The sequence below is a fragment of the Ranitomeya variabilis genome, chromosome 2 (genome assembly GCF_051348905.1).
Source record: "Ranitomeya variabilis isolate aRanVar5 chromosome 2, aRanVar5.hap1, whole genome shotgun sequence".
In the NCBI taxonomy this organism is placed as follows: domain Eukaryota; kingdom Metazoa; phylum Chordata; class Amphibia; order Anura; family Dendrobatidae; genus Ranitomeya; species Ranitomeya variabilis.
The window spans coordinates 247,257,833-247,285,298 of NC_135233.1; the positions used below are offsets into that span (position 1 = coordinate 247,257,833).

The 27,466-nt window shown below is 42.4% G+C and overlaps 1 protein-coding gene across 5 annotated transcripts in view; it reads left to right on the forward strand.

The window, feature by feature from the left end:
* GPSM1 (G protein signaling modulator 1) overlaps positions 1-27,466 on the forward strand; it is a 347,209-nt gene that overhangs the window by 256,342 nt on the left and 63,401 nt on the right. For all 5 annotated transcript variants that reach the window (XM_077284466.1, XM_077284465.1, XM_077284463.1 and 2 more), the window contains 2 exons: positions 8,127-8,197; positions 8,321-8,485. In XM_077284466.1, the coding sequence (XP_077140581.1) occupies positions 8,127-8,197; positions 8,321-8,485 (236 nt within the window). The remainder of the gene's footprint in view (positions 1-8,126; positions 8,198-8,320; positions 8,486-27,466) is intronic.

Sequence of the window (27,466 nt, forward strand, 5' to 3'; positions counted from 1 at the left end):
ATGAGAAAGTGCTCACCTCACTTGTTGCTGAGCAGTGCAGGCCGGCACTGGGTGTAGAATAACGCACTCACAGCACAGCTGGCTCCATCAGTGACTGTGAGACTGCACACAACACAGGTGTCTAGAACTGAGGTGATTTTTGAAGGGGATGATGTTACCAGACGGGGTGAGGCCATAGCAGGGAGCAGCGCTTTGCTCAGGCTGCTGGAGAGGACTCAGAGGATGGAATTTTAGAGCGGAGCGAGGAGAGGACTGAGGGGCTGGATAATGGACCCTAGTACAGATGACAGTGAGGACCCAGGACTCGGCGTGAGTACTCTGAGGATATATATTGGAAAGGGTTGATGTAACTTGAGTGGGGCTGCATAGGGAAGATGGTGAGGGGCTGTGTGGAAAATGGGGGGGTGAGGGGCTGTGTGGAAAACGGGGGGGGGGGGGGGGATGATGAGGGGCTATGTGGAGAAGGGTGGAGTGAGGAAAGAGCCTGTCTGTGAAATTTCTCAAACTAACCTGCGGTGAACTCTCTGAACTCAGAGCTGCACCATGCAACTTTCTCACTGTGCTAGTTGTGATCTCACCGAGGTCACCGCAGATCAGCCCGGCTGAGAACTCATCCTCAGTGACCTCTGGCAATCTCGATGACGTCTCCACTGCTCATCGATGCTCACAGCAGCTCATTCACCAGTGGATCTCAGCCTGGAAGGTTGCATCTTGGCACCGTCCAGGTTGAAAACTGTCGTCAGTATGGTTTAATTTAGATTCATTAAAAGAGTCTATGTCATTCTTTCAATTAAAGAACTTTATTCTGGCTGTGTCTTTATTTACCATATAACTTTAGGATTAGTAAGGCCAGGTTCACACTGCGTCTTTGGCGTCCATTAGACAAACTACGTTACACCACGGCATAACCGTTAACGCCGCCATTAAGCCCTATGGCGGACGCATCACTAGCGCACGCCCACAATGGGTGTGCGCTAGTGATGTGCTGTCATTGAGTGACGGACCCTGGGACGCGGGCTGCAGCGTATCTGCGCTAGCGGTATGACAAGTCGGCACTTGCGTTAACAGGAGCCCGTTAACGCAATGTGAACCTAGCCTAATGGATAGGTGTCTTATAGACGCCTCTCCATTACTAATCCGTGGGCTTGATGTCACCGGGCAATACAAAGGTGACATCAACCCCACAAATATGAACCCCACTTGCCACCTCTACAGGGCAAGTGGGAAAAGCCGGGAAAAGGACCAGAATTAGCAGAGCTAATAGATGCACCTTTTCTGGGCGGCTGTGGTCTGCTGTTTTTAGGCTAAGGGGGCAATAACAATGGCCCCTTACCAGCTTGAGAATACCAGCCCCCAGCCGTCTGCTTTGGCAAGACCTGGTTGTCAAAACCGGGGAAAGGGATCTCATGTCGTTTTTTGCAACTGTTTATTTCAATAATTTAAAAAAAACAGTGTGCTGACCCCTCTATTCTTGATAACCAGCCTTGCTAATGCTGACAGCTGTCAGTTTTGCCTGTCTGGTTATCAAAAATACAGAGGAACCCACGTTGTTTCTTCTTTTTCTAATTCTTTATTTAGAGCGCAGGTGTCAGGACTCTGAACATTTTTTACCTTTTGTGCATTACTGCCCTTTTCCAACATGGCGTCTTTGGTCTCATGTGCACTTGTCTTCCTGCTATAAAACTCCACCCCAGCCTTCAGTCTGTGCTAGATTATTCTGCTTTGCATCCAGCTCCTGATTACTCCCTGGCCTTGCACCTGCACCTGCTCCTGTGAACCTGTGTTGGAGATCCTGCCACTCCGCTCTGAGTTCCTGCTGCATACACCAGTGTTCAGTAATCCTCCTTCATCTGCTGCTCGTGTTACTTCCATCTGCATTTGCTGGACATGTAAGCTGTTTCTGCTCTGCAAAACCTGAGACTATTAACCAGGCCTCCCTGGTTGAGCTAAGATATGATTTGAACTGCCTAATAGCATATCTATCTGTGTCTGGACTAAGTCAAGGATCTATTCGTGTCAAGTTTTCTCAAGAATAACTGTGCTTCATAGACTTTCTGTTTGTTTGCATCTACCTCTGAAGTTTCCTATTGACTGCTAAGCTGCGTTTATTATTTGCACCAAGTGTTATGGACTTGAGTTTCTCTCTGCACCTGCTTGAATCACCGCGTGATAATATAAACTTTACCACTTATAAAACTGTGTCCTGTTGTCTTGTTCCACGCAAAGAGTCTCCTGAATTATCCCCTATAATTATTACAGCAGGCTGATGAATACTCCCATCAGCCGCTACTGCTCTTGCTGTTATTAGCAGCTGCAGGCGTAGGCTGATGGGAGCAGTAGTCCCATTAGCCGACACCAGTGACCGGAGGTAAACTTTATACCTACGATCACTGCTGCGGGTTCATGCTGTAATTTCACAGCGTGGGAATCGCGGCTGTCTGACTGGTGGCAATGATTTTATCGCCGATCAGAAGCGGTGTTTGCTGCGCCGTCATGCACATGACAGCATGGCAAACACTTTATGTTCTGGTCCCCCATTCAAGTGAATGGAGTCCGGGTACTGTTCCCAAACTTTTTTTTTAAACTGTTTGACTGGACCCGAATTTACAGAGGTCCGCCCATCTCTAATTCTGTGTCTAACGTGTGACTGGTGTGCGTGTGTCCTGTGTTTAGCGTGTGACTGGTGTGTAAATTTTCCTATAGCAATATTGTATTTCCAATTTTTCAAAATTCCACATGTACATAATATAAGACTTACCTATTTTTTTCTATGGCAGTAATGCAGTTCCAATTTTTTAGATTTACCATTCTAAACAATCAAAAGTGCAGCTTTATATTTTCTTAGTACTGGTGTGTATGTGTCCTGTGTCTAGCATGTGACTGGTGTGTATGTGTCGTGTGTTTGGTGTGTGTATGTGGCACGTGTCTAATTAATACAATCTTTCTGTTCTTATGAAATATAATTGTTCTCGGCAGCACTTGACTTGTTTACACAAAATTATCTTCTGCCAATGAGGATGTTTTTAAATCCAGCATAAAAATCATTGCACCGAACATATGAACGTTTTACTGGTTTGTCAGGTGATTGATTGGACAGATATATAGTTGGAAAAAAATCCCTGATTATCAGCTTGACAAAATGGAAGCTAAGGGAAGACTCTTCAACTAGTACCCTTTAGGCATGGTGGGCATCAAGAATGATTTTCTCTGGTGGGCCCAAACTACTCCAGTCCGACGCTGGTCGTTTCTACAAAGAGTAGTGTCCCACAGGTGCTCCCACAATCTCCATCCTTAAATGCAACCATACAATACCTGTAAGGGACATCGGCAGAGTGCCTACATAAACGTAAACTGCCAATAACAGTGCTTACCCATGTGGGATAGTTGCTGGTGAACGCACATGCCATAGCCCCGACGCACGTTTCGTGCTCTGGTTGTGGCTTGTGGCTGGGTACTGTACATCCAATCCCTATTCTCATCAATCAGAGTAAATCAATATTTATATACTTCACTAACATGACCTATGGTGGCTGCAAATTCAGGCTCGTAAATTAGATATGAACAATAACATTCTGCCTCGGTTTTAGTGATAATTTAAGGTTCAAAGTAATCTATCCTCAGTGGTGCAAACTTTTTTTTTTTTTATCTCTTTCACCTTATTATAAAGGGATTAAAACAACTTTTGGCCCTCTAGGTCTGCTGTGCCATCTTCCGTGGATTCAGGCCCCTTGGGTAAACTGCGCACCGCTCATTGTGCCAATCCAATTGACCCACATGCAGCTCCTCTCTTGTTTTTTTTTTGCTGTGCAGAGCCAGTGAACTGAAATGGGAGCAGTTCAGTGAATGTTAAATGTATCTAAAATAATTTCCATGTAAACCACACAGCGAAAGCTCCCAGCATCCGGAATCCAAACCATCCAAGCTTGGTGTCTGTTCACCTTTTATTTTTTAACCTCTTGCCAATGATCATTTCTTCAGAAACACGCCCCCAACAGTGGACCGTCTCCTGAAATCCTGGCCAGTTCTTTCAATGCAAAAAAGAAAACTTTTTCTGAGATCACTGTAAAAAAAACTACAAGACAGAGAGAGCATTTAGAAATACCCCGAGGATTTCCGTTAGTCTACTCTCAGCTTGGCAATCGCTGCAATAAATACTTTAAGGGAGGGGGGATACATTGCAAAGTATCCAAGACAGAATTTAGATTCAGAAGCTGCTGAGAGCTGGAAAGAGAACGGGCAACGGATGACGGGACACTGCAGCGCCACCAGCTCCTTCATCCACCACCATTAGCACCATGCTCCATCAGGCAACCGCTTACATAAATGTGACTATTAACATGGGCCTAAGTAGTTAAAACTGTAAGTATTCTAATTAAATCTGCAGGGGGGTATAAGATGAGTAGGGACTCTATTCTGAGATACAGAATGGGTCATGATGTTACATAAAACTGTAACATGCTAAAGAAAAGGCTAAATGGCATTTTTTTCCTTAAAACAAAGATTTAATGCCAACAATTTTATGGAACTTAGATAAAAACAAAAGTTACCGTAACTTTTATTTTTTTTTGTAAATAGGTCATAAGACGACCTTGTGCTTTTTTTTTTACTAGTATTATGTGTCAATTGTAATTTTTCTCATTTGGCAATAAAGGTGTAAGTCCTGTCATACTTTTTGTCTTTTTTTTTGCACACAAGTGCTTCTTCTGGCTAATCGCCCCTATACACATTAGGCTACAGATGGTCGAACCGGCCAATATAGGCAGGATTGGCTTACAGTATAATTTGTATGGGGCCTCCTGACTCTTCCCCATCACATGATGTCTTGGGAGAGAAGCATCTGGCCTGTTGGAAGTCCAATAGCTGAGCCTTTTCTTCCCTGAGCTGAGCATTGCTGTGTATGGAGGAGTCAGGGGAGATAGCTGTCAGCCAAATATGGGGACCTTAACACAATTTAGTATTTTCATTGGGCATTGTTATTATGGTGATTATTATTTGGACATTGTATGACTCCAATAACCTTTTAGTTGTGTGTATGCAATTTTTGTACCCTAAGGCCGGGGCTACAGAGAACACATGGCAAAACTCTACAGTATGGCAGTACTACTTGGGCGTAACAACCAAACCACATTCTCTTTCATCATTGTGTGACGGAGCATCTGTAAAGCATGATATTTGGCCATGCAAGGTGTGTCACAGCCAAACTTTCCCAATATCTCCCCCTGCGTCTAAAGGTCTCCATACACATTAAATGACAGTCGGGCTGGCCCTCCAGTTGATGTGTAGGGGCATCCCACCTCTCTCCGACAGATGATTTCAGAGAAGAGAAGAATCCGACTTGTAGAAATTTCAGTCAATCCTTTTCCTTTCAGAGGAGATAAGCTAGTGGACATGGAGTTTGACGGCGGCTTTCTTTCCTCTCCCAGTTGAAAACACATGAGCAGTCACAATTACAGGGGTGGGGGTGTCGGGGATGTTTGGCCAGCAGCGATCTTTTGTGTGGCAGCTTAATTCTTCACCAGCTCCAAAGTCATCATCTTGACTAGGTTGTAAATATTTTAGATTGGAAGTGGGTCTTCTCCTGACTTTAGACTCGTCCTATATAAAAAAATTGGCTGTTTGGATGAGGACAGTCGCCGAGTCATTATCCACAACGGCTTTATATCCGGAGATAATTACCTAAGCCTCAGCAAAATATCGTGAGTGCTCATTAATAGCTATCCTCTACGATCATTATAAAAGGTGGCCCTCCATACCTTTGTTCGGTTCACAAAAAAGGTGCCGTAAATCACATACAAGAGCCTAAGAGCATGAAAGCCCTAAGCAAAATATTAGATGAGAGCATTTCCTGGCATGTAGAGCAAAGCTTTCATCAACGGATGTCATACTTCTCCAAAGACTTTGAACTCAGGCTATCTAATGGTGGACTGGCGGCCGTCTAGCTTATCTCATCATCTGGAAGATACAGGACCTTATTTTAGGTTTCCTTTTTTTCCATGTCCATTTGCTAGTGAGTTTAATGTTCTCTTAAAGGAGTATAAACACAATTTGTAGACTAAAGACTTGTTATCACATTATTTAGGGTTCTCCCACAAATCTGTCAAGTTGTTAAAAAAAAACTTTTTAGCAATTTTTTTAAATTATTTTATATGGAAATCTGGTGACAACCAATATGGCTGCCATTACAGATCCCGTAAGCAATGTCACCCAGCTTTTTAATTATTTTAATGAATGGCAGATCTCTCCAGTTACACCTCTCTTGTGTTGTTGGATAAGATGTTGGTGAGCATCCCAATCGGAGCAATGGTGGCCATATTGCTTGTATATCTTATGGCTAGTATTTGTGTAATTGCCACCATGTACATCTCAAATTTCAATACATTTAAAAGGTAGCTAAACGTATAATGCTCTTTTTATGTCTTGTTGATAGATAGGGGAAAGTCCTGAGACCCCAATTATTGCAGAAATTAAAGGTAGAAGCGCCTAGCTAAGACATTAGCGAACACATAGCGATGTACTGACAGCCAGTTGTCAGTACAATGCTGTGCGTGCACTCATGTATTGAGCAATCAGTGGGGGTCTCTAGGCCGGGGCCCAAATTTTCAACTTGACTCGTAAGGAGCTGTAACATGTACAAAAATGTTTACAAGTTTAGTTATACTTTAAGGCACTGCACCCATTTTTGGGTATGGTTTTGCCATGCCACATCCTTTTTTGGCCCATTTGCCGGACTGTTCGGGGGAGCAAAATCAGGGTTGTTGGCAAGCATGTATTTGGGCTCCATGCCTATAAGGGTGTTGGATCAGACATCCGTTTTTCGTGTTCAAGCTCTATTTTTGTTTTTCATGGATAGAACTTGTATCTAGTATTTCTATCATCCCATTTTTATTTCTGTTCAAAATCATGGAGACATGACCAAAACTTGATCCAAGTGTCGGATCAAAGTCTGCACTGCAAGTCTTTATGGGTCCATAAAAAAAAAAAGTCGCTACACCAAGCTACAAAAGTAATATGCCAGAAACCTTCATCATACCAAGCAGTGTGTAACATTGTAATTCACGCGCTGCAAAAAAAAACATGGTGTAAAAGTGTCCTAGAAAACAAACAAACTGTATTTTTCAGCAGTCAGAAACCGCGCTGCATTTATCACTGTGGTGCAAGTGAGTACCATTAGGTGGAGGGAGTCCATGACTGACAGCCTTCTTTATAACAGTTTGTATATATGGATAGCTATCATCCACTGAGTAGGGCAAGTTTAGGCAACCTGGGCAAATGCGTGTGAGGCCTGAGATTGCTATAACCAGTAACATATGCTGAGATTACAAGTTCCCACAAGATCAGGTATAAATCTTCCCACACTACGTATGTCCATCGTGACCTGGTGTATGTAGTGCAAGGCCTAAGGGAGCAATGTCATGGCCCCCTCACTAATCATTGCACAGTCTTCCTCAATTTTTTATACATTTTCATGAAATAAAAAATGATAAAGCATTACCAAACTGTATGAAATATTTAGTTAAACATGCACTACTTAAAGGGAGTCTTTTATCTCCAAAATCCGTATCAAGGTAAGCACAGGTTCTTATAGGAAACCTTGCAATAAAAAAACTTTTATGATCAGGCAGGAAATTTTTTTAATAATGATGTGTGATCGGAGCCTGTGCTGGATTTCAGAGGAGGCCGCACAGGCTCGAATGAATCAAATGTTGTCAATCAATACATTAGGAGGAGGGGGTAAAAAAATGTCAGTAAAACAGTCGCAGAGATGGTGCTTCTAATTGTATGGCCCTGTCCCCAATGCTCTTAATTCCTCATTTGCATATGGACAAAAGAAAATGTTTGCAAAAACTATCTTGCATCTTTTGAAAAGAGACGCAAAGTTTTGCTTAGTGCAGAGTGTCCTATAAGGACTTTGAAAGGGAAATTACAGACTTTCTTTGAGGATCAGAAGGATCTTTTACAGGTCTCCATTTTCCGAATGTGAAGCAATATACCTTCAATATGTGTTCTGGGTCTATCACTGCTAACACTGTTGAAATTTGTACATGTTCTGAAATAATATAGTGCAAATAAGGTGTCTGCTGAGATACCGAACAAAGTGTAATGTGCCTTTTTATTTTTCTTTGTAGGAGCCAGACCTAAAAGGCAGCATCGGACAAGTATGGACAGCTTAGACCTAATAAAGTTTCCTTCAGAAAAGGTGAGCTTGCTGTCAGATATATCTGCTAGCTGCTTATTCTGCTTTCAGAAATCTTTGTATAAGATATGTGTGATGAGGTTTCTGCAAATTGAGGGCTTAAGAAATACATTTTTTTTTTCAAAGACGCAAAATGGTGACAGTCACCACACCCCAGGTGTAAAAAAGGACTTCTCTACAAAACCCGCGAGGAGTAAAAAATATAAAGAAAATCAGTGTTTAGCAGACTCAAAAACACAGGAGGGGACCGCGGTGAATGCAATGGATGTTAGAGTCCAAATGCCTCATCTGGTAAGAAATCATTATTACAAACCATTATCTACTGCAAAATTAAAAAGTATAAAATTCCAGATTACGTGATGAACATGGATAGAGAAATGAAATGTATAAGAAGGTATCAAGCATAACACAATTTAACAATAAATTATAAAGGGGTTTTCACCGATCGTTCTGGTCATTGGAGCTGGACAATCTGTAGCTGTAGGTGACATTACGCTCACAGCGACAGCGCGGCTGTTGGTCACATGATGACGGTGAGCAGGTAATGGCGGCAATACTGTCCAAGTACAGAATATGCTATGCTGATAAAACCATTAATCTGAGCTGTCTATTCGTTGGTTTCTCATACAGTGTCATACAAAACTTTTGCCACCCTTGGTCAAAATTACTTTTATTGTGAACAGTTAAGCAAGTTGAAGATGAAATGATCTCTAAAAATGCCTTAAGTTAAAGATGGCACATTTCCTTTTGTATTTATATAAAAATATATATATTTATTGTCATTATTTTCATTTTAAAAATTACATAAAGGGAAATGGGTCAATTCAAAAGTGTAGGCACCCTTTGTGTGCACACATAACTTTGACCCAGGTCTCAAACCTTAATTAGCATGTTAGGCTTATGGCTTGTTCACTATCATTATTAGGAAAGGCCAGGTGATGCAGATTTCCCAGCTTCATAAAAACCCAGCCTCCTTTAACTTTATGCCAAAAAACAGCAGCCATGGGTTCTAAGAAGCTGCCTAGCACTCTGAAAATGAAAATTTTGGAGGCCCACAAAGCAGAAGAAGGCTGTAAGAAGATAGCAAAGCGTTTTCAAGTTGTCATTTCGTCAGTTCAAAATGTAATTAAGAAATGACAGTTCACAAGAACAGTGAAGGTCAAGATAAGGTCTGGAAGACCAAGGAAAATTTCAGTGAGAGCTGCTCGTAGGATTGCTAGAGAGGCAAATCAGAACCTCCGCTTGAATGCAAAAGACCTTCAGAAAGACTTACCAGACTCTGGAGTTGTGGTACATTGTTCTACTGTTCAGAGACACCTGCACAAATATGGCCTTCATGGAAGAGTCATCAGAAGAAAACCTCACCTGCCTCCTCACCATAAAATTCAGCATCAGAAGTATGCAAGAGAACATCTAAACAATGCTGATGCATTTTGGAAAAAAAGTCCTGTGGACTGATGAGGATAAAATAGAATTATTTGGCAACAATGATTAAAGGTATGTGTGGAGAAAAAAGGGCACAGAATTTCAGGAAAATAACATTTTGCCAACCATTAAGCATGGAGGTGGATCAATCATGCTTTGGGTCTGTTTTGCAGCAAATGGCATGGGGAAAATTTCTCGGGTAGAGAGAAGAATGGATTCAATCAAATTCGTGGTGTAAACATAACACCATTTGTAAAAAAGCTGAAGTTGAAAAGAGGATGGCTTCTACAAATGAATAATGATCCTAAACACTACCTTAAAATCCACAATAGATGACCTGAAAAGGCACAAGCTTGAAGTTTTACAATGGCCCCCACAGTCCCCTGATCTGACTAGACCTCAAAATAGCAGAGGATGCAAGATGACCCAGGAATCTCACAGAACTGGAAGAATTTTCCATGGAAGAATGGATGAAAATCCCTCAAACAAAAATTGAAAGACTCTTATCTGGCTACAAAAGTAGCAGTGATACTTTCAAAAGTGGGTGTGCCAAAACTTTTGCATTCTTTTTTCTAAATTTTATAATGTACAAGACAAAAATATATATATATTTTTTGCCTTAAAAAGGCCTTTAACTTTAGGCCTTTTAGAGAACGTTTAATTTTCAACTTGCTTAACTTTTCACAATAACAGGAATTTTGACCAGGGGTGCCCAGACTTTTACATGCCACTGTACATTTGGATTGTTTTTTTTTTTAAATGCCGATGACTATCTGTTTTATTTTTGTTGGTATAGTTTAGACAACAGTTTTTATGTTATGACATTCATGTGTAATGCCAATTTGTTAGACTGCCATCAATGAAGATATGTTGTCTCAGGCATTATTTCCATCTTACATATTTATTTCCCTGCTGTGTTCTCATCATATTTTGCCTTTAGTATTCCAAGTATATGCTGAAGAAATCTCACAGCAAATGTAAGGGCCTGAAGTATGACACTGTGCCATATCGTGGCATGTCATGCAGGGTGTAAATTAAAAAATAAATATGTGTGTATGTATATAATATGTACATTCCTCAGGACTGGAAATGCAACAACAAAGGGGAAAGGTCGTGGTGTTGTGGAAATCATAGGATGGATACTAGTGATGAGCGAGTATGCTCATTACTTGGGTTTTCCGAGTATTTTGGGCGTGCTCGGAGATTTAGTTTGTGTCACCGCAGCTGCATGATTTGCGGCTGCTAGAAAACCTGAACACATGTGGGGATTCCCTAATAAACAGACAATCCCCACATGTATTCAGGCTGTCTAGCAGCCGCAAATCATGCAGCTGCGGCAATGAAAACTAAATCTCTGAGCACACCCAAAATGCTCAGAGACCACCTGAGCATGCTCGGAAAACCCGAGAAACTGATGGATACACATTGTAATGATCTGCAAATGATGAAAAAATGGAAACAAAATGTTCAAAACTCTTGATGTATTCAGTTTGAAGTATGAGCACCAAATGCAGAAATCACAGCACTTACAGCCATGGCTGCTAATACTGAGCTTATTAATGATCGTCTGAGGGCTGCTGTACCGCTGAATGCACTTATTGTGGGCATGAAAATCATCAAGATCCGCTGCTGGCAGCTCCTGTGCACTGACATCCCAAATGTGCTTGATGGGAAACAAATCCGGAGATGAGGCAGCAACGTTTAGATGACTCATGCAGCTCATAGTAGCACAAACAACATGCTGCCTGGTGTTGTCATATTGAAAAAAGGCTCCTTGAAGGACTCCTTGGAGAAATGTTGACCCTGTGATTTTCATAACTCCACGACTTTTCCTTCCTGGTGTTGCAATTTCAATATTGAGTAGGGTGTTGTCATGAAGCGGGGGTATTTGGTTGCCCCAGTTCTTTCTTCAGGGATTTATTTATATCCCACTTCCCAGTTCCGGTTTGGAACTTGCAGCTCTCTGGCCCCCCTTACCCTCAGGTCAGTCAGGGAACTGCACCTAGGATAATTAGTCACCAGAAAGGATGCCCGGTTGTGTACTGGCCGAGCAATACTCTTATAAACCCCTTTCTGTCACTGCCAGCTATACCCAACAAGCTCAGTATGCTCTGCTGCCACCAGCTCCTATTCCTATGATTAATAGCGGGTCAGGAGCAAACCCAGTCAGTAGCATAATTTACTTCAGAGGACTTTGGAGGTACGTTTTAGAGCAAGGAAAACAAAGCTAGTAAATATTATAACTTTTACTCCAAAAAAAATAGGCAGTGTTTACAAAAGGTATAAAAAACGATAATACAAGATGAGACAATTATAGTGTGTACAGAACGATTATAAAATAAAAGGGATTAAAGTTGTGAAAAAATACAGTTTTCTCATATTATGGCTGGCCATGCGGCTGGGGGAAGGGCGACACATCCCAATGCAGATAACACAGTTTCTGTTAGCTGACTTCCTGGGCAAAGACTAAAGACCTCCTAACTCAGCTCCTAAATGTATATGCTCTGCTTAATGACCTCACTGAGTGGGCTGCGCCCTGTAATGCCCTCCCCTTCTGGAAGTTATGTCAAAACTTCTATTACTCATATCTCTTGGGGAGAAGCTCGTGGAAGGACGACGAACGTATTACATGACTTCTCACAAAATTAGCTTACATATAAGTCTAAACATGGCTTGGCTATGTGACTCGGGTAAGCAGTAATGCGTTTCTCAGATTCTGCCAGGCACTGAGCTTAGAAAAAGCACTGTGTGATGGCCCTGCCGATGCAGAAGCCAAAAATGTATTTGTCCTGCTTCCAGACCTAATCTGCACGATTATATACCAGTTTAAGAGAACAAAGGGAATCCTCCCCCACCATGCTTTTTGCACAAGCCTGAGTAGGCCTGCTCACAGCACACTGGTTTCTGATCACGCACACATTCCTTATGGAGGGGGAAGGAGTATAGGATTACACAAGCCGACATAGAATGGTAGAGTTGGAAGGGACCTCCTGGGTCATCTGGTCCAACCCCTCTGGCAGAGTGAGGGGGAAAAGCTATATAGTGCAGGAAGAAGAAGGAGGGGCTGTGAGGGGGACCACGGCTGCAGCATGTGTACTTTTATAAATAGTTTGACAATGGAAATCTGTCCAACTGGACCCCGGCACTTGACCGACCACGATTTTAGATCACCCCCACTTTTAGTGATGCTTTGCTGTCCACAAGAATTGATGACGTACCTCCCTGATGTGTATAGATGACATATCTGTTTTATCTTGTATATTACTGGGTAAACATATTTTTTTCCCTGTTTTATTTCTTTAATAGCAGATAGTTAGAATTACTTTCACCTCTACTATCCTTGGCCCACGAGCCCTCAGCTTTGCCTGTGGACGAGATGTCAAATCAATCACATCCCTGTCGGCCTTGGTCACTTTTCCCTTAAGCCAACACCATTGGATATTAGTGGCCTTGAACGCTCCTGCAAGGGCATAAACACAAATAGATGTAATGCAAGGAAAATGGTCTGACATGGCTGTAGGGGTGATGAAAAAAACCTGGAGGTGGGCTTACATGATTACAGATGACTTTCGACATATACTCAGATATATGGTTCTTTCTGATACGATGGGTGATTAATTCTGCAAACATGTTCATCTCACGGTTGCTTTTTCATGGGAAAAATTTAGCTGGTGCAAAGGCTGAGGTTGTACCTGGGCTCACGAGGGCCCAAACGCTCCCTTTGACCCATGTGGCAAAGCCAATACTACTAAAGACCTGTTAGAGATGTGGTCCTGTTGTGTCAAGGCCCCTAATGTTTTTTTAGCCTGATCCAAGTTTCAGAGTTTTCTCTTTTAGGAGTGATTATCCTAGCAATACAGGCTGGATGTAATGCCTGTGTGTATCCTGGGTGCTGCTGTCTTCATTAGATAATATATCAGCACAGCTTCTATCCTGCACTTATGTCCTGTGCATGTGATTTCCTCCTTGTTTATAATCTGTGTTTTTTTTTTCTTCTCTCCATGAAACTGTAGATACTTTTCTCCCTTTTCACAGAGGGAAAGTCTGTGCTTGCCCCCATCCTCATCCTGCTGTTATATCTAACACTAAGAGAAGGGAGAGGAGCAAAGAGCTGGTAGGAACTGGAGGTCTGTCTGATTAGTGACTATTTTTGCAGAGCTATTAGCTAGATAAAGGACTTACAGACACTCTGCTGGAACTATTTTAAGAAGCCTATTTAGAGACTTGCTTAACTTAATTAAGGAAGCACATGAACAATAAAACAAAATTATATGTGATGGTGTAAACAACTTTTAAGCTTTTGCAGCTGTCAGTTAAGCAGAAGTTGGTGTGATTAGGTGAGAAGACATTTTCATGGGGTAAATGGGGAGCTGTGCGTGGCCTCAGTGTATGCTATGATGGCACACTGGCATGTTCCGAACATGATGAGATTATTGTTATGGGGTTTATATACCATTTATTAGAAATAGATTGATACAATGGGGGTTTCTCTGAAGTACACACAGGCGACAGGTCCCCCTGATAAAGGCCTGCTCTTTTTAGTGGCTCTTTGTTTTGCCTAATCATAAGGTTATCTGATCTAGAAATCTCATTTTGAGAGAGTTATTCACAAAATCATAATGTAGTCTCAGCTTTCTGTACATACAGAATTAATCAAGTATGCCAATGGGCTCTACCCTCTGTTCCCCTAGAACTCTCTTTTGTCTCTGTCCCCCCAGGGTTCTTTTTACCCTCCATCCCCCCCAGGGCTCTCTTTATCCTCTATCCCCTCAGGGGTTTTTTACCCTCTGTTCCCCCAGGGCTTCCTTTACTCTTGGTCCCCACAGAGCTTTCTTTACTGTCTGTCCCCCTGGAACTCTCTTTACTGTCTGTCCCCCTGGAACTCTCTTTACTGTCTGTCCCCCTGGAACTCTCTTTACCTTCCGTCTCCCCAGGGCTCTCTTTACCATCAGTGTCCCCCAATAGGACCACCCCTTCTGCTCTGTGAAGTTAGATGCACAGGAGATGAAAGAACAGAAGATACAAAGGTCTTGGGTTGTACTGTATATTTGTTATGCAGATACTGTGCTTTGTAGAAAATATTATCATTGTGGGATTCTCTTTTATGTGCCCTTTCAATGCATTTTTAGTTTTTCTAGAGTCCCTGTCTAGGAATCACACCCATTAGCTAAAACAGAGAGTGGCTACAAAGAACGTCCCTTGCTCTGGATGACCCACCACTTCCATGCATTACACAGATAGCTGGTTGCATTCAATGAGACTAGTGTAATGCTTCACTTCATCTGTGGTGGCGCTGCAGGGAATTGCACAGTTGCTAGTGGGCTAACAGACAGATTACAGGTGATTACTGGGAGTCATGTAAGGTCGAAGCCTAAACCACATCCCTGTTCAGCGGATGTGACTTGTTTTAGAAGATGTCTAATGACTTATGTATATACTTGTATCATGTACGGCTTCAGTACCTAATAAGAGGCTTGTGTCTTTAAACAAAGCACATGTATATACTGATGGGCAGCCACCGTCCTTCAGGTTTACCCTTGGGCACTAAATTAGTACATGACCTAAATTAGAAATGTGTGAAATTAATGAATTGGGAGAGTACATCTGAGTGATCTGTGACAGAAGGTCTGGTCGATCGAGTGTTCGGAAGTGGACTGTCCAGAAGGAGGGCGAGAAGCCTAAGAGCTGGTTGAGGACCTGAACCAAAAGTCGCCATAGTGACCGGTTTGTGTGTTGGCCTCACTGAAACTAGAGACTTCTTTGACAGAGTACAAGCAAAGACCAAGTAGTGACACCAGCCCAGGTGGGCTAGAAAAGGAGGGTTTGTAAATCTGACAATGTGGATAAAGCTTAAATTTTCCTGATTCTGTCAATGTCTTGTTGGGGAACTGTAACTTTTCTAGACTGGAGAGGGTGCAGTGACTTCTAGTTTGCCCCTTCTTTCAAGTTAAAGAGGAGTTGTCCTAAAAGTCCTGCAGCCCTGGGGCAATTGGTTTGTACAGAGCAGCTCTCCTTTGTGCCTTATACAGAGGGGACCTGATTGTAGGATGTTAAGGCTCTTAGTTGGAGTCCTATCTCCAACTTAGTGGTAGTTGTAGTCCAGTTTACGGCTGGTGAGAAGATAAATTCACAGCTTATGATTTCCAACAATCTCCAGCACATGTCGGAGTTCTGGATTATGTTATACCCTTCATTGAATATACGCGTTCCATACATGTAGGCGTTTCTTACAAGTAGTAGAATTCATAGCTGTATTATAAGTTAAAGACACTCCCTGTGACCACCCAGTTTACTCCCACCCATCTTCAGTCCTTTTTTCTGAACAGTTTTCATGAGATACTGTCATATTACTGTCGTCAATGTATACATGTATGCAATTAGCTCCCGCTTGTGTTGGCTGCATGAAGAGAGGAATTTGTGTCTATGCGGAAGAGATGGGATCAGCTTTGGGGATCTCAGATAGATATAAAGATTAGCATTAAGAAATTATTCTGCATACAACTGGACCTTTTTATAGATTAAAAAAGGTATAAAAAAGTGGATAATTAGAGGTCTTATCAAGTTCTTAAATTTCTTAAAGCAAGTTTGCAATTGTCTTGATATTTCTATCTGCTGTCGTTCTCCTTCTTTGTCAGCTTTTATCTTCGATAGTGTACAGTTGGTTTCTATGGAAATCGGCCACCAGAACCTGGCCGAGAGTGCTCAGTAGTTACATTCCAGGAGAGTGGTAAACTCTTAACGTCAGTCATCTCTCTAAGCCTAATTGATTTCTATGTAGCAGTTACTCCCTCACCTCCTTCCTTCTCCCTCTTATCTTCTGAAGAGATGCAGTTATAAAACACCGGTTTTCACAGCAGGTCTCCTAATCATTGCCCTCCCGGTCCAACTCTTTGTTCCCTACTGTAGGGAGCTGTTTCCTTGTTCAAAAGCCGTGTTATTTCTATGTGTAAATATAGTGATAACCGTGCACGCACTCCAGAACAAACCACCGATGGCTAAATCTGTTAGCAGAACTTGTGCTGAGCTTTATAGTTCTAATACTACAGTTCTACTATTTACCAGATCTAACATTCAAAGAAGAGATGTCGCCCTGCTAGAAACCAGAAACAAGGAGATTGCATATCTTGGCAACCTGGTAATACTCCTTTGCGTAAGCCATTGCCTGTTAGATATGACTGATAAACTTAATTATGATCAATTAGGGCTGTAATACTATAAAAATGGAAGAACACGAATCTCTAATCTAATATGACTTAAAGAGCTTATTTAGGACTTAGTCTATCCTTGACTTAGGGTACCGTCTCACAGTGGCACTTTGGTCGCTACGACGGTACAATCCGTGACGTTCCAGCGATATCCATACGATATCGCTGTGTCTGACACGCAGCAGCGATCAGGGACCCCGCTGAGAATCGTACGTCGTAGCAGATCGTTTGGAACTTTATTTCGTCGCTGGATCTCCCGCTGTCATCGCTGGATCGGTGTGTGTGACACCGATCCAGCGATGCGTTCGCTTGTAACCAGGGTAAACATCGGGTTACTAAGCGCAGGGCCGCGCTTAGTAACCCGATGTTTACCCTGGTTACCATCATAATTTTGTAAAAAAAACAAACAGTACATACTCACATTCCGGTGTCCGTCAGGTCCCTCGCCGTCTGCTTCCCGCACTGACTGTGAGTGCCGGCCGGAAAGCAGGGCACAGCGGTGACGTCACCGCTGTGCTCTGCTTTTACTTTATGGCCGGCAGTCAGTCAGTCAGTGCGGGAAGCAGACGGCGAGGGACCTGACGGACACCGAAATGTGAGTATGTACTGTTTTTTTTTTTTTTACATTTACGATGGTAACCAGGGTAAACATCGGGTTACTAAGCGCGGCCCTGCGCTTAGTAACCCGATGTTTACCCTGGTTACCCGGGGACTTCGGCATCGTTGGTCGCTGGAGAGCTGTCTGTGTGACAGCTCTCCAGCGACCACACAACGACTTACCAACGATCACGGCCAGGTCGTATCGCTGGTCGTGATCGTTGGTAAATCGTTTAGTGTAACGGTACCCTTAGTCTATCCTTAAGACAGGTCATCAATAACCGATTGGTGGCAGATTATGTAATTGTAGGTCCTGCTTTGGACACAAGTACACAGTGCACTGAGCCAGACCAGCACAGCTGCAGTCACGCTCTAGTGGCCATTCTCCGTTACTACAGCTTAGCTACTATTGACATGCTTCTGATCTGAGCCCAGTATATGGAGCTGCACTATTCCAATCTGCTCTCTGTGTACTTCCAGCCGTGACGTGATAACACTTGATCTTTGGGGGGTACTGGATTTTGAACACTCACCAATCTGAAATAGATAGCCTATCCTTAGAATAGATCATCAAAGTCCTGGACGACACCTTTAATCTGTACGTATGTAACGATTTCCATCCACATCTCATGATAAAACTCGATTGCAGCTCCCAGCATCTAACAGGTTAAATTGCACCTCACAATATTCCTCCTGTTCCCTCCCCATTTTCAGTGCCGCAAGGGGCCGAGTGCTAATATTCAAGAATGGATTTAATTATCGTTGCATTAAATGAGTTATGCAGGAGGTGAGATGGAGCTGAGAGAAGTACATTTGATTTACATGCTAATTATTAAAAAAAGAGACGATTATTGTGAGATCTCTATCAAAGACAACAATTATCGTTCCTGTGTGTAAGGAGGGCAGGTAACATACTGTGGATTCAAGGGTGTGAAGGACAAAGAGGATCGGTCCGCAGAGTAGCCAACGATGCCAATTCTATCAGTAGGGTCACCGGATACAAGTGTAATGGCATATTTGATATCGTGGACATGCTGCAATGTTCCTTCAGGGTGGAAAAATCCTAGCGTCTTTCACTGAGATTTTCCGTACCAATGGTGCACATTTTAAGTCTGCAGCATGGTCATTGATGCTACAGATTTCACCTCTTGCGTTACATAGGGCAGAATCAGTGGCAAATCAGTTGGTAACTCGTGTGGGTTTTTGCTGTGGATTAGATGATTTTCTCTACTCAATCTATGAGTTGTTGAAAAATTTGAAGTTTTTTTCAAGCAGGAAATGCTTCTTTTGTCGGGAAGTTTTTGGAGGAATTTTTCTTTTCCTAAAGAATTTGGGGATTATTTTCCCCTAAACCATCCTTTGTAGCCTTCTGATTGGACAGTGGTTAATTTGGACCAGAATCCATCAGGATCCGCTGCAAAGACGTGATATGTGGGTTTTTATTCTTTCCACTAGGCATTATTTAAAATATTTTCAGGAAAAATAAAAGCACTCAAAAAACTCCTCACTTGTCGAGTAAATAGGAAGAGTGTTTCAAGCTATTTTGGAGCTGTTTTTTTTTGTGTGGAGGTTTTGGAGCAGCATGAATTTCACATTACCGTAGAGAATGAAACAGATTTTCCTCCTTTTGTATTGACTTATTAAATTCACAGGCGAATGGACGAAAATAAGTCTCTACGTTCTGAGACATATAGGGGCCTTCTCCTAGGTTACCTCCTAGCTAGCTGCCATAGTAACGAGACCACCATCTGCATCATCTTCCTTCTTTACTGTACGACAAGGTTTGGGCCGCCCAGGTGGATTAAACGAAGGAAGTAAGAACGCAGATGATGTGAGTAGTAGTACTCTCACCTCGGTAAGTTCCATGGGGAGGGTTCGCATTGTAATTGTCTAATGATCCGCATAAATTCCTGTGTTTACAAGCCGTCAGTGTAATCATTAGAGGGGGTAATGTACTGTAAGGGTAGCAGTATTAAGATGGTGGCGGTGCTGGAGGGGTGCAGGACTCTAGGAAGCAAAGTGTAATAACATCAGCAAAAAAAACAACAATTATTTGGTTACGTGATACGACCTAAGTGGATGGAAGGTTTTTGGTGATCTTATGTTGATTTTACACGCACAGCTCTTGCCAGTTTTTACTTGCGGATATTTTTTTCAGCATGCACTACTTGAGTGGCATTGTAAAACACAGGACCTTCCACGAATGATTACACAGTTGTCGTATTTTCGCTAGGCGCTAACATAGCCTTAGGACTCCTGGTGCACTGGCTTCAGCAGGGTATCAACAGGATTGGTTTTTAACCTCCAAACAACTGTGTTTCTATTCACTGGAAGAAAGCAGTGATCTTAAAATTAAGGATGAATATTTTAGAAAGTTGCATGACTTTTCATTACTTTTCATCTGTATAACCATTTTTAATTTCCATAAAACTGGAGACCGCCTTTTAAAGAAAGCTGCTGCCCCCGATGCTTTTTTGTGCTTTAGTGCAATGTGTAAGTAAAGAGTTATGCCTTGCTTTATATAACAGAAATTGAAGGGAAAAAGTAAAAAAAAATTACCTGCAAATAAATTAAAAGTAGCACGGTGGGCAGGTAAAGGGGGCCCGAGATGAAGAGTAAAATTATGCAATTTTCTGAGTATTGCAAACAACATCAAAAGATGCAAAAAAAAAACCAGCACGAAAAATGCAATAAATAAAACACGAGCGCCGACCAATTTAAAATATAAACTTTCTCTTGACGTCCCGGCCTCCAGCAGTTCTATTATCATTCATTCGCGGATCCTGAATATGTTTTTGCAAATTGGAAGTGGTTGCCAAGGACGGACTGACACGCCATGTTTCATTATATCGCAGCCCTCATTGCTTTCAGCGTTGTCAATGTGACCTTCTGCTGTTTGTGGTGTTATTGGCAGGTAACTGCTTTTCTTATGTCATTTTCCCCTGAAATCAAACAATTCTCCTATAAATGTGTCATGTTCAGTTTTATGTTATTATCGTTTGGGAATAGCTGGGTGACAACCAATCTGACCACCATTACACATTACGGACAGGCTATGAACTCCTGACCTGCGAATAGCTAATCTACTTTATGATGCAAGACTAGGAGATTTAAGCGAGCCCGTCCCAAGCTCCTCACTTCCACAATGGTGCCACTGATGTTACGACCCCTCACATCTGCGGCACAATCGCCAGGATCATGCAAGTATCTTTTTTTTTTTAGTTGCTGGGGCTACATGGCGACTTTGGTCACAACACAAGTTGGAAAAGAGCCCTAAACCCAATGAATTCCTTGCAGGTGGCAACTCGACCACATTGGCTTTAATTTTGTTGCGTGGTAGCATTGTTCTACTGTGAACTTTGGCCAGGCAACATTTGTTCTTAAGAACAGGAAAGAAGAACCTCAGGCAGTCATAAATCCAAATATAAAAAATACTTTATTGATACAAACAATCATTAAAACACCAAACCAAAAGTGCATAGAAGGGCCAAACAGATGACAAAAAGTGTCACCGACATCACGCTGAGCCCAAGGTACGGAGTAACCCTAATCAGATAATATATACATGCAAAGGAATTCTATGGTGCCAAATTGCAAGGAACAGTGCCCAAAATTTCGCAATTCAAAAAAGACACCAAACCAATTAGATATAGTACATGCATATTAAAGATGTTTGTAAAGCGTACACATCACCTGATAATGATGGTGGATAGCGTAGGGAACCCGTCCACCCCGACACGCGTTTCGTTGTAATAAGTTCCTCATGCGCCCCCTGAGGAAGTTATTACAACGAAACGCGCGTCGGGGTGGACGGGTTCCCTACGCTATCCACCATCATTATCAGGTGATGTGTACGCTTTACAAACATCTTTAATATGCATGTACTATATCTAATTGGTTTGGTGTCTTTTTTGAATTGCGAAATTTTGGGCACTGTTCCTTGCAATTTGGCACCATAGAATTCCTTTGCATGTATATATTATCTGATTAGGGTTACTCCATACCTTGGGCTCAGCGTGATGTCGGTGACACTTTTTGTCATCTGTTTGGCCCTTCTATGCACTTTTGGTTTGGTGTTTTAATGATTGTTTGCATCAATAAAGTATTTTTTATATTTGGATTTATGACTGCCTGAGGTTTTTCTTTCCTGTTCTTATGTTGTGTTGCAGTTGTCCATGCACTAATGCATAGGTGGTGATGTATATTTATATACATATGCATTATATTTGATATATTTCAGTAAATTCACCATTGATAATGCACATCAGAATTCTGATAAACATTTGTTCTTAGCAAACTAACCTCAATCTTCAAGTTTGGTATGCAGCTGTACATCGCCCTCAGAGCAAAACCGGAGGGGGACAGTCAGGGCTGGTATCCTAGGTGCTTGGTGCCAGGGATGCCAAAAAGCCACTGGTCAAGGTATTTAGATACGGTAAGGCATTAGAACAAAGCTTGGCCCTCAGTGAAAAAAATCTTAGAAATGGCTCTTTACCCCACCACCACCTAATAAAAAAGAAGAGTCCGGTTAGAGAACGGCTGGATATTTTGCATTAGGCCATTAGGCATTCATAAAATGCAGCTCTGGAGTATAATACAGGCTGCAACTCAGAATCACTAGCAATTAAGCCAAGCGATGTATTCACAAAGATATTCACAAAGATATTCAAACTTCATGTAGAACTTTTAGAGGAAAATTACATAATCCAGAAGATTTTGGGCAGTGTGCCATAAGCAATGCCTCCTCAGCTGCTCTGAAACTCTGCGATGTATCCATCTCTCCGCTCATCTGTATGGCAGCATTTACATTTCTGCTCATTGCGCCAGGAAGTGGTCAGAAAATAGAGGAAAACTCAACGACTCCTGAAAGGAAAATCTCCCCTGAACGGGAGAGTGCTAATGTGTGGCGGTCCGGCACTTTATCGATTTCTTATTCCCAAGAGATAAACAGTCACTAGAAACATAAAACAGGAAAGAACAATCCCATCAATTTTTTGACACTGTACAAAAAGCAAATCAAGGATCATTCATGGTGCATAGAAATGGACAGGAAGACATCAACGCAAGGTGTGGAGTCCGGAGCACTCGGGTCTTTACATGGGGACAATACAGCCGGATAGAAGCTCCCAATACAGGACCTTGCCTTGTAGATCATTGCTTTTCATCAGTTGTGCAAATGACTTGCAGAAGTGGAAGACCACATAATCCATTGAACGAAAAATAGGCAATTTTCCATTCGATCGTATGAACTCGGCCTAAGGTGACAATATATATTATACAAACGTTGGTCAAATACTTTCAATTTGGCTGAACCTGCAGTCCATTTAATGAGAACAAGGATTTCTTGTTTGCTCTCTGTAAAAACAAATTAATTGGCAGCAATAAACGACCTTCGATTGTTTGTGGCTTAATAGTGTAGGTACTCGGGCCGACCACTTTATCAATTCGCATGGGATGATATGTAATAGATCATTCACTGCGCATAGGCTGTCATTGTTGTCGGTAACGCAGGTCCTGTTTACACAGTTCGATGTGTTGCCGAAGACGATGATCTTTTGTGCAGCACAAAAGATAATTTCACCAAGTGTTTTGTGATTTATCCTGTGATTGGTAGCCGGGTTCCACTGAAAGGTTATCATAAAATAAGTGTTCATTCAAAAAAGATAATCTTCGAGATATCACACCTAGAAGATTATAATTGTGTTTTTCTTACCAAGAGTATTCAATCTTTTTTTCTTTTATGGAATGTCTTGTACTGGACTGGTGGCAGAAGGAGGGAAGGGATGAGACTGGTAAATATCAACATGCCTCATACTATGAGAGAAAAGGTGTCTGGCAGCGGCTTCTTCCCCTTTCCCCATTAAAGGTGTTTTCCAGGCTTATCATTTTGATGACCTATCATTTTGGTGGGGTGCCACAGCTTTGATCCCCAGTGATCAGCTGTTTTCAGCTCTCCTGTTAGCTGAATGTAAACCTTATTTATACAGCACAGCTCAATACACTGTACGTTCCTGGGTACAGTGGCAATTAGGTGGCAAAAGGGACTTCTCGCCCATGGCTCTGCTGCATGCATAAGGCAATAGATCTCTATACAGAGTCACATGCAGAAATGACACGTCATCTGCGAGGACTACTGCACATGTGTATCTACTGTCCATCCTTGGTATAACCCAGAGAGGGCTTTAGAAAGGGAATGGTTGGGGCTATAACCAATAACGATCTGCCTGGTTCAGAGACTCCATCAGTAATTGCATTTTGTTTACTGCACGGTCCCTATTGTGAATATGCAGAGTGTCCCATGGGATCAATGCTTTCTTGCTGCTCACTCAAGGTCAGAACTATTGATCTAATTCCCCGGAGCTGATCGCCACTTGCACACCTATCACTTCTAAGTCTAAAAATCCAATGTTCCTAAGAACTCATACAGCATCTATGACTGTGGATGAAGTGTAGACGATGCCTTCTGGAGACATTGCGCTTGTTGGTGGCTGCTGTCCTATTTCAGTGTATGCAGTCTGAGCGCTAACAGAGAGACAGGAAAATTCCAAAATGCTGCTCTGGATGTGACTGTAGTATAGGAAATATAAAAATAACGAAGGCAAAATATCCATAAATATTAAATTATGCAATGGCCACACGTTCTTCACAGTAAATATTCAGAAACTGCCGTTTGGTAACTTGATAACAAGAACGTCTCAGCCAGTCAGTCCATTTATTATACAGAAAGTCTGAATGTTGTTGGCAGATAAAGGCTAATTGATACACGCCATCTGCCCATTTTGTACATTAATGGCTTATTCTTAGCTCAGACCTGTGTTTATCTCCGCTTTTCCAGCAATTTTCTTCTTGGTTACTTTTTTTTCTTCTTTTTTTTGGCCGAGTGTGAATATAATCTGCTGTCTGCTGATAAGCCTGTCTTTTTTTTTTTTTTCTAACGAGTTTATGGCTATCTTTGTAAGAAAATGGCCAGTGTTTTGCTATGTGCCTCTGATTTATACCACCTGGGTACATGCAGAACACGCCATAAATAACGCCGAGGTCTCCAGACCCCAATCTATCACTATCGTTTCAGAAAGGATGACAAGAGACTGTAAGAGCTCGGCAGGTGGGAACTTGTTACACCTGCAAAAATGGCTGCCTCGCAAATGTGCCTTGTCCCATAGAAGCCAATGGAGAGAGTTGCGCATGCTCGGCCACCTCTCTACTGGCAATGGATCTGCAGCTGTCAGACATATGGCACATTCTGTTCATAGCCATGAATGTCTAGGATGAGAGCAGGAGGAATCATGACTTCCCCCACTATTATGGTCTCGGAGGGTCGTTATTGAACCTTGCTGCACTGATGACCTCACGTACATCACTAGCGTCAGCAGTCTAGTGACACTTATGCTGAAGTCTGTGATTGGTTATAGCTGTCACCTATATATGTAAGGTACATCACCACTTAAAACAAAATTAATAGATTACTGGGGGGCGGACATTTATTGCGGGAGTAATGTTTCGGGGTTGTTTTTTTTGCCTGGTTTCAGCAACCCCTTTTCTTCTGAATGTTTCATCTGATTCCATCTGTTTGCATTATGTTTGCTGGGATTTCTTAGAAGCACCGTGCACCGTGCTAATGGGGGGCTCGAGGCATGACTTTGACTTTAAGCAATTCTTGGTATGATGATGCGTAAGAGTCTGCTAAGGCATCTGCCCAGGAAAATGCCCCGCAGCACCAGCTGGGTGCTCCTAGGCTCTGATAGACTGCTACAGCCCCGGGCGGTATTTCTGCAGATATATACAGCTTCTCATACGGAGCATACGTGTGTATATTCTCACACCGATATGCTGCCGGCATCCTTCTTATAACTTGGCTGGAGGGGGGCAGCCATTTATGTTCTTCTGCATCATAGGGTGGAGTGTAGCCTGCCACCTATGTAATATATCTTGTGTTCTTCCCTGACTGACCCTCCCTGGAGTTATTGTCCATCCTTTCATGTGACATGGGGTGGAAAGTGCAATAATTACTGATCTGAGCGATAATTATGTTGAGTAATGCTCATAGGTACAGAAAGCTTAGTGAGGGGTGTCAGCGAATGTGTAGTTGTCAGCTTTGCGGACAAGAATCCCCTCATTTTACAACTTGTAGACCTACACATATGAGTATTTTTAGAGATAACTTTCTAGAATAAAATAAAAAAAATAAAAGCTTCTCTACCACTATTTCCTTTACAATCTCTATAATTCTCACGGGCAATAGTTATTTGTGCTCATTTGACATCACTGTTAAAGCACCACTCCAGCATTTTTTTTTTTTTCAACTATTGTTTAGAATTACGTTATGTGTTTTTGTAATTAAACAAAATTTGAGAAGAACATTCTTTAAAAAAAAAAAAAAAAAATCAAAATGAAGTTGTATAAAGTCTTACTTGTCATATATTATAACATACAGTTTGATTTTTACAATATTATTTCTTGTGATAGTTATATGTCTCTCTATGTGGCTGTGAGTGGACTTGCAGCCTGTGGAGAATTTCTTTAAGCATATTACTGTACTAAGCTTGTATCATAAAAACTGGAGTGCTTCGTAGAAAGGTAACCTACAATATTTGGACAAAAGTTTGTGCCCCCTCCACATCCCACCTCCAGGAGCTTTTGTGACCTCCCCTCCTACGTCCATAGACATAATATGGAGTTGCCCCTCTGCAGATATAACGGCTCCCGCTCTTCTGGGAAGGAGGCTGTGCAAATTGTTGCCCTTCATCCAGGAGATAATTTATGGGGTCAGACCCTGATGTTGGGGGGGAGACCGGGCTCACAATCTCTGCTCTTGGATAAGGCAGAGGTCCGGGCTCTGTGCGGTCGTTCATGTTCTTCCACTAAACTCCCCTCCATGTCTATATGGTCCTTGTGAACTGGGCACAGTCATGGGGGACAGAAAAGGGTCTTCACCAAACTGTTCCCACAAAGCTGGAGGCTACAATTAGCCACAATGTCTTGTGCTGAAGGATTAAGAGTTTTCTTCACTGGGACTAAAGGTACCTTCACACGAAACGACATTATAACGATATCGCTAGCAATCCGTGACGTTGCAGCGTCCTCGCTAGCGATATCGTTTCGTTTGACACGCAGCAGCGATCAGGATCCTGCTGTGATGTCGCTGGTCGCTGAATAAAGTCCAGAACTTTATTTGGTCGTCCGATCGCTGTGTATCGTTGTGTTTGAAAGCAAAAGCAACGATACCAGCGATATTTTACACTGGTAACCAGGGTAAACATCGGGTTACTAAGCGCAGGGCCGCGCTTAGTTACCCGATGTTTACCCTGGTTACTAGCGTAAAATGTAAAAAAAACAAACAGCACATACTCACATTGCGTCCCCTGCAGTCTGCTTCCTCCTCTGACTCAGCGCCGCAAAGTGAAAGTGAAAGCAGCACAGCGGTGACGTCACCGCTCTGCTCTCACTGTACGGCGCTCAGTCAGTCAGGAAGTGGACGCAGGGGGACCTGAATGTAAGTATGTGCTGTTTGTTTTTTTTAGATTTTACGCTGGTAACCAGGGTAAACATCGGGTTACTAAGCGCGGCCCTGCGCTTAGTTACCCGATGTTTACCCTGGTTACCAGGGGACCTCGGCATAGTTGATCGCTGGAGAGCGGTCTGTGTGACAGCTCTCCAGCGACCAAACAGCGACGCTGCAGCGATCGACATCGTTGTCGCTATCGCTGCAGCGTCGCTTCGTGTGAAGGTACCTTAAGGGGCCAAGGCCCCCTGATAACAGCCACATAGCATTATCCTCCTCCACTAAGCTATACAGAGGGCACAATGCAGTCAGGGGGTAACGTTATTATTATTATTTATTATTATAGCTCCATTTATTCCATGGCGATTTACATGTGAGGAGGGCTATACATAATAAAAACAGGTACAATACTCTTGAACAATACAAGTCACAACTGGTACAGGAGGAGAGAGGACCCTGCCCGCGAGGGCTCACAATCTACAAAGGATGGGTGAGGATACAGTAGGTGAGGATAGAGCTGGTCGTCCAGTGGTTTGGTCGATC